This window comes from Panthera pardus, unplaced genomic scaffold (assembly GCF_024362965.1).
Source record: "Panthera pardus isolate Hobbes unplaced genomic scaffold, ASM2436296v1 HiC_scaffold_8, whole genome shotgun sequence".
In the NCBI taxonomy this organism is placed as follows: Eukaryota; Metazoa; Chordata; class Mammalia; order Carnivora; family Felidae; genus Panthera; species Panthera pardus.
In genome coordinates, this window is record NW_026527013.1 from 38,740,130 (window position 1) to 38,748,773 (window position 8,644).

At 42.9% G+C, this 8,644-nt stretch overlaps 1 protein-coding gene across 9 annotated transcripts in view; it reads right to left on the reverse strand.

The window, feature by feature from the left end:
• Positions 1-8,644, reverse strand: part of FOXP1 (forkhead box P1) — a 386,554-nt gene that overhangs the window by 37,824 nt on the left and 340,086 nt on the right. For all 9 annotated transcript variants that reach the window (XM_053897308.1, XM_053897310.1, XM_053897311.1 and 6 more), the window contains one exon: positions 8,059-8,146. In XM_053897308.1, the coding sequence (XP_053753283.1) occupies positions 8,059-8,146 (88 nt within the window). The remainder of the gene's footprint in view (positions 1-8,058; positions 8,147-8,644) is intronic.

Below are 8,644 nucleotides of genomic sequence, written 5' to 3' on the forward strand. Positions count from 1 at the left end.
GGAGCTGGGAAGGGGGCAGAAATAAGACTAGAATCCCAGTCATATGATGCCTAGTTGGACCTTCCCACCCCGGTGTGACTGTCAAAAGCACCTGGAATGCTAAATGAAAACACAGATCTCTGCCACTCTTCCCACCCCCTTGACTGAACAATCACTGCAGAACCCCCAAGGGAGGGTGAGGCAAGGAGTTTCAGCAGGCACTCAACTAACTGATGAGCAGGGAAGTCGAGATTATTCCCATACAATGACGATCCCCAATTTAACTGACCGGGGTCTCAAGTAAACTTGCTAAGCCAAACACACCAAGCAAGGGGATGTGGGAGTAAGTTTTCATAAGGACCCCACATGTACGAGTTTGATGCAGGAGGTCTGGGAGAAAGGGCTCTCTTCCACGGTCTGGGTATGCCTTAACAGCAGCAGGTTAGTTTTATACACAATGACGATCCAAACAGAACTGAGCAAGACAGCGTGCATCCAGTCTTACGGGTCTTGAAAGTACGTATGATCAAAAGAAGACAAACGAGAAAACAAAAACAAAAACAAACGAAACAGCGATGTGGAAGGAGAAGAAATCAAATTCTTCTGCCTGAGTATTTACCAAATAGTTATTTTTGACCCACTTTATCAAACTGCAGTCATTCACATGCCTTCAAAACTCAGCACCAGTGAGAACTTGTAAATGATTTCTTTAACACAACTGCAGCTCTCAGGTGGTAGGCAACCTATGGTTCATTTCACCCCAATGGAAGAATTTCCCTACTTTTATTGTACTCTGTCACCATCTTAACATTCCTTACGTGTTATTATTAAAGACTCTCTTGACATTTAAAGCAGACGCACACTAATACTCAAGTCATAGTCTAGGAATTCTAATGCTCCCAGAGTTAAGCAGGATTTTAAATTATGAAAAATAAGTGTCTTGGTTTTCAAAGGGGGACGTGGAAGTGAGAAACCCAGAGACTCTCTCTTCTTTTTCTTGGCTCCAGTCACAAAGCAGGGACAATATGCTGCTACGATGCCATTAGGACTTCTTCCCCACAGGCTCTGAGCTTACTTAGGGAGAGTCATGAGGCTCTGTGAGGCCACTGCTGTGAAGAACTGTTCGGAGTATTGCCTTGAATGGTGTTAGAAAGGTCCAAAGGGGGGACACATTACAGATAATATATTTGCAAAAGTCCAGGAAGCCAGTGTGCTTACAAACAGCACCGCTAATGGTACAGTAATCACATGTAAAGTCTCTACGGTAACTGATTTGTGTTAGGCTTAATGTCTCCCTCTGCTATTGAAACTCGCACACTTTTCTCCCTGCTGACGTTTTCTTGGAGCTTACAGTTGCTGGGGTAGATGATTTACAAAACTTCCAAGTGATCCCTGTGTCACTGAGTTTCAGCCTTGCCCAAATGCCATGGATTGCTGAGGAGGGAGCTTCAAGAGGCGGAGAACAGGCATGGTCTCACAAAGCCAAGTTTTAAAACCAGTGATCTGCAACGCCTGGGTGTAGGCACAGAACCTCAACGGGCCATGATGACCCTGCACGAAAAGTGCAAGGCAGCAGTGCCATAAAAGGAGGCACAGGCTACACAGGCTGGGCTAGAATCCCGGGCGTTGCCCATTATTTGCCATTGGCTTTGAACAAATTAATGAGATCTTCTAAACTCCAGTTTCCTCATCGGTAAGAGGCGAGAGCACAGGGAAATATTTCTTTGACCCTGAAGAGCCAATAATTGTTAAGGTAATTACTGATTTGGTAATACCTTTTCAAAGGACAAGAAACGGCAGAAGTAATGGGACAGGACTCATGCTCAATAGATGTACTATGTGTAGTGATTTCCAAATGTTCTAATTTTCCTTTAAAAAAAAAAAAACCCAACTTTTAGCATTGAGGAAATGGGGTAGTATCCACTCACAGGGGGGTTGTGAGGATTTAATGAAATTAGGGGTATGAAGTCCCTAGGACAGTGCCTTGGCATATAGTGGGAACTCAAGAAATATCCTTTCAAACGGTTTCCCAGGTTCTTTGTAAATTAAAAGCAGAACACGAGGCATGGTACAGATCACTTCCAAAGCCAATGGATTCAAAGCAATCGTTCCATTTTGCCAGGAACGTTCCCAGTTGTGAAACTGGAAATCCTAAGTCCCAGGCAAGCAAACCGTGATGGCTGGTCACTCTACTTCTGGAGGAACAGAGAGATGAATTTAAGAACGAACACAGATTCTTCCACTCTCCTCCCTGACGCTACAATCAAAGCGAATCCTTAAACGGCTCTCTTGGCCTGCGATGTACTTGCCGTTGTCCCTTCCTGCGTGCCCTCCACAATGCTCCTGTGCTTCCTCTTATAAACTCTGCCCGGCGTGGAGTCAGAGACATGCTACTCTTCCTGGCCTGCTCGGCTGCACTTCACAGGAAGGAAGAGGCTGTCTTGCTCCTCTGCATCCCGTGCGCAGAATACAATAGGTAGTTGATAACTGGTGACCGAATGGAATCAAATTATTAAGGAAGAAAGGTCCCACCCCTCCACCACCACCTGCTGCCAGGACCAGGCTGATCATCCCCACTGGTTTGGATGGCTTCTTTTCCCCGTGGGGGCTTTTGACATTCACTTTAAAGGGTCTACAGGCTGAGGGATTGGAGGAAGCCTGTCTTGAGACCTGTCCCCTGACACAGGCTGGGCTGCGGACAGGAGCAAACACTGCATTTCCAAGGCTCCTTTTCTCTTTCATTCAAAACCCACCTTCGTACACCAGAGAGGATGTGCTGACAAATGAGCAAAGGTCACATGATCATCACAATATGTGTGGCCAGAAAAGCAGATCTGCACCATGAACGCCTCAGCTTTCCAAGAAAGGGAAATCCGTCAGAAGACTTTTTCTTGTCCGTTACATCAGATACTTTCTCCCTTTCCCAAGATGGAATTCCTATCCAGCCACTAAGATAACCTTCTGTGCCATCTCGTTCACAGCTTAATGGTTGAGACGATTCCTATGCATCTCCTGCCTGAGTGAGCCCAGGTAGCCAGATGAATATTTAAATCCCTAAACCTGTCTGGTCAATGGCTGGTGCTCAACTATCAAGGAAGCCTCAGGTCCCTCTTTACAGTCCTGCCCGTGGCATATGGGTGGGCAATTCCTCACCTCAACATTACTTCCAGACCCTGTGTCTATGCTCCCGTGTTCTGTGTGCACATTCATGACCTATGTAAGACCACGCATATCGATTATGGGAACATCTTCCATCTGCAGTTCTAACCTATCCCCTTGTCTTCAGAGCATCAAGAAGAGTGTGTCAAAAGAAAGCATCTAACAGATAAAATCTTAAAAGACACGCCCTCGCCTCAAAAAGCCATGTCCTTCACCCACATGATTGATGTTAGGTGCCTATGTGTACCAATTCTCTACAATGTTGGGCTCCGAGGTATACACGGGGTTAATCACCATCTAGTCCACTGCTAAAATTCAAAAATTTCAACTGACTTTGTAATAATGAAATGTGGTGAGAAATATTCAGAAAGGCCTACAACGCCCACTAAGATGTCTTTTTGACCCCTCTCCCCTCTGAGACCAGTAACAGAGTGTAACATGCAAACTGAATTAACTAGACATTCTCGGTTGTCAAGCTCCACATAACGGGCCCACCGCCAGGAAAACACGTATTATATATTTTGGTAACTTCCCACAAAAATAAAAGCAATACAAATGTGTCTCACACACAATGCTGATGGGATGGGTCTAAGTCAGACTTCATTGCCCGTCACCTTGATTTCTGCCTGGTTGCCTTAACTCTCAACATTGGAATTGTAAAGGCTTTTCAGGTGATTCAAGTAGAGTGTTGTACAGACAGCACCAAGAAAGGAAACGTCTGTAGCCACGATCCCCTGAGACTAACGATAGTTACAAAAAAAATTTTTTTTTCATCTAATTCTTGAGGAGAGGTTGATTTCAGCTAACAAACTGGGCCTTTGGTTTTAGGTCAGAGCTACGGTTTCTGGGGTTTAGCTCCAGGGGGCTAAAAATGGACAGCACTCAAGTGGCTTTCATTAGCTTTGGTCGTGTCTGGGGCTGGCTGACGGTGCCCTCCAGAACTCTCCTGTGGCATCCTTGCACAGCGATGCTCTAGGGTAGACATGATGAACCTCCACTGATCTATGATGTAAGAACCAACGTGAGCTTACTGGGCTTGTTTTTCTAATGGAGGTACACGTGTGACTCCTCTTCCAGATGTAAACACCACAGTAATTCTAAGTACTGCTGTGCAAAGTCCTTGCAGGTCTGGGTAGTAGGGGCTGTAGAACTGCTCCTCCTACAGTATAGGGAACACCTGTGGGTAACTGTTCAAACCTCTATTACTCTTTCCTGAGGTGCTAAGTGGTACAAATGTTTTTCAAATTCAAGTTAATAAATGATAATTCTGTAATATACTTGGATACTTGGAGGTTCAGGTATTTCCTGGTCTGGAAAATGCCTTCTTTAAGGCAAATGCAAGTAGTCAAGGAGTTGGTCATGTACAGGGCACCCCCTCTAGATGGGGTGATTCGTTAGCGTGCTGTTGACAGAATAGGGGGACGATGCCAACAGGAAATAAGAGGGAAAGGCCGTTCGAGCAAAAGGACACCTCTTCAACATATTCTTGCTGCTGCAGGGACCTGGTTTCCCCAATACCTCAATCCCAGTGGACACGCAACTGTTCATTACGTCAATTAAAAAGTACATTTCAGACATGGGCACATGAAACAGCAAACGTGACAGCACAAACACAGACATGCTGGACACGAGAGTAATAGGAAGCCCACAATGAGTGTAGCTACTGAGTATAATTGTCTCCTTGTCCCCAACTGTCCCGCATTCCAGCTTTATCTCAGGGCGAGGGGTCTTTAACTGCTAAACCTGTTAACATTGTCTTGTATATTTCATCTGCTTGAATAATAACTAATCTATTCCGGTTCGTCCCCTCTCTAGCACTGAAACTCTCTTCTGAGCATGTTTCTGGTATTTTCAAGAATCCATCAGCATCAGCTAGCTCTACCCAAGGAGTGGACATTGCCACTGGCAAATTACTTATTTACAGTCTGTTTCTCCTCTAAAATGTAAAAACCAGGAGGGCAGCCTTACTTTGTTCAGTGTTGTACCCTTTACTGGCTTCAGCAACGTTTCTGCCGTGTTTCTGCCATGTTCTGCCAACGTTTCTGCCATCCAGGCTCTGGATAATGTTTGCCAAATGAATTGGTAGATGAGCGGATAAATGAATGAATACCCAACAGCCTGCTTACCATGATTCCCAAGACTGACAAGTACTTGTTATATGAAGCTGCTGCTGGGCAAACTGGACCAGTGTGGTGACTAGAATGGTTTTATACACTAAGGCAAAGAAGGAACATGTAACAAGGGGTTAGCCGGCCTTTAGGTAGCCGAGACCCTAAGGGAACAAGTTGCAAATAATATGATGCAAATTGTTTTTTTTTTTTTTTTTTTAATCCTCCTGAGCAGGGATTGTTTGGTATACTTCTGTGAGAATCAGCCGGACAGTAAATATTTTCAGCTCTGCAGGCCACAGGACTCTGTTGCACCTATACAAATGTTCTGCTGTGGTGCAAAAGCACCCAGAGATAACTCGTCAACAAACAAGTGTTCCAGTACAATCTTATGTATGGACACTGAAATCTGAATTTCACATAATTTATTCTTCTTTGGATCCCTCCCTCCCAGCTATTCAAAATGTAAAAACCTCTCTTAGCTCTGGGGATTTGGCTCATGATCTGTGGTTTGCCAACTCTGGCTCTTGACAAGCACCAGGCTATCACTCTAACGAATCCCTCAACCTGTGAAGAAACCAAACCCTTCAGAATGACCCCGTCTCTTCCTCCATTAGAGCAAACTCTGAAGCAAAAATATTACAAGGACTATTACAGGTATCTACCACATAGTAACTTCTGCCCACATGATCTTCTTTGGTTCCTACACAAGTTGAAAACCCTGCCTTTGATTGGATTTAGGGCTGAAGGATGAAGGGAAATCTATGAACAAATGAAATCCGCAAATAATCAAAGAATCCTCTTAAAAGGTCTATAACACCGCCAGGCCACATCCACCAAAAAACAAGAAAGCTGCCAGGAGATAACCACTTGACTTACTGATGGTCTAACTCCTTTCCTTCTCTTGCCAGCTCTTGGGGAGAGTGAGGAATAATGAATAAAGTAGATCATCAGTTTCGGAGTAATGAACAATGGCCCCACAGTCAAATCTGGACTCTGGAACAGTTACTGGGGCAAACCATGACACTCGGTCGAACACTTTATTCTAGCTGAACATTAAGAATTTAAGTTTATCCACTGAATAAATGCAGGAACTTGTATCACTTCGTAACCACCACTACGTAAAGATTTAGGTAGCAATAGCCATATGGTTTGTTCTGTTGAAACCAATTTTTAAAGGGCTTATCACACATCAGTAAGAAGTGAACTTTGGTGGGGAGATAAATAACACTATTGTTTTGCTTCTGAATAAGCGTGCTAAATTTAAAGATGTTTCCAAAGAGTTATGTAAAAATTTGGGGATTTTATGACGTGCCCTTAGCCTGTATGAATATCCCACTGTTCTAGTAAGTTCTTATCTTGTAGTGTGAATGGAAAAATATTAACTAGCTAAAGAAAATCACTTTTGAGACAATCTTACTTAAAAAATGTAATTTGTCATATAAGATGATAACTAATTTAAAAAAATCCTCTCTATCCTGAAAAGTCACAACAAAAAGTTTAAGTGTGTTTTGGCTGATTTTTCTCTGCAACTATTTGAAGCTGTAAATGACTTAACTCAGTAAAATTCCAAATGTAATTATCTTCTGTACTTAGCCTAGGGCTCTCCATATATCTCGGCATTGCTGTCTTGCATACAAAATAGGCTTTTCGATGGCTGGTAACAATATAATGTACAACATTGTTTTAATTTCCCCTAGTCGGCTAGCCTCTTGCCTACACTAAGCCAGCCAGAGGAAGAAGCCACAGTGGGTCATCAAGCACTCAAAAGCATTTTGGAACTCGGTTGCATAAATGGGGTTTGCAGGGTCAGGCTTTTGCAATTGTACATTTTAATAATCTCCATTTCTGACCCAATTTTTACTTTTAGAAACTAATTTTCTATTAATTATACCAAGAAGGGAATTATTGTTAAAATATGGTGGTCCGTCAACAAGTGACATCAAAAGTGGAACCCACATTTAAAAATGCCCCCCATCCCTCACAACTGTGATCCCCAGGAAAATCTGCAGACGTTTATTTTCTATAGTCACAAAATACATTCAACATGGCCCAACAAACTGCCAAAAATAAGATTATATATATGTGTGTGTGTGTGTGATATGTATATATTATATATATGAGATATATATATATATAATGTATAACATTATACATACATTTTATATATATATATATATATATATATATATATATATATATATATATATATCTCAATACGTGCCTGTATGCATGTGTGTGCATATTTAAAATATTTAAATTGTGTGCACTGACAGGAGGAATAAATCCACATGCAGCTTCTACCTTAACCTCAGACAGCATGCTCACGTGCGTGCATGCGTGCGTACTGGCCCAGTCTTGCTGATGCTCCCATGTGCCTTCCATCCCCATCCATTGTCTCTCAGTCTCTCTCCCTGGCTCGGCTGCCTAGCTCCAGGTTAGGGATCATGGCAAGTTAGGGGGCTTACATTAACAACAGGCAACTGAAGTTTGTAACTTAGAGCGTTTCCCACTTGCAGGAGAAGACAAAAGGGAGGGGAAGCGAGAGAGAAATGGAAAGCTAACAGAGGTAGTGGGGAGTTCGCGGCATACACAGAGATGCACAGGACTTTGAAACGTCTGAGCGGCAGTTCCAAAGAAGGAACTGAAGGTGAACGTTCCCGAAGAGTGAAAAAGAAAAGAAAAGAAAGGACAACAACAGGTTTTGGACCTTCCATTCAATAATGAGTACACAGGAACTCATTTCAGAACACTACAGAAATTTGGAATTTGAGGAATACTGAGGTAATATTAAAAATAAATTTGGTTTTACCTGTAGCTCTAATTGCTGTACAACCTGCATTTGTACTCTACATTGAGCTGTACTTCTATCGTCCAGCGCATGCTCACTGTTGAGATGTCTGCAACAATACATAGAAAATCATTAAGTGAAATGGAGAAACAAAAAGGAAAATATAAGTTACCAGGATGTTTAAGCAAAAACTAGGCAGTGGGTCTAGTTCACAGGGGACAGTCGTTTTGTGAATGGCCTGCCCTTTGCCATCCCCACCACTGAACACTGGCATCCCACGTAATTTAGTACACCATTAGCACCAAAATAAAAGTCTCCCAGGAAGAAGTTCTGCAGGGGATCTCCAGATAACCATTTACATGTAAATAAAAGGCAATTCAAGCAATTAAAGCCAGGTGGCATTTAAGACCACCTCAATGGGCAGACGTTTACGAAAGGGACTGCCAACCTAGTTCAGAAGCCTAATTTGTATGGGTCTGGATAGGAGCGTTTGTTCACAAGAACACTGATTTGATGTAAGTGCTGACACACCCTTATATTGAAATGCATCAACATGAATGTTAGGACGGCAAAGGGTGGGAAAGCAACTTTAAACATATGAAACCTG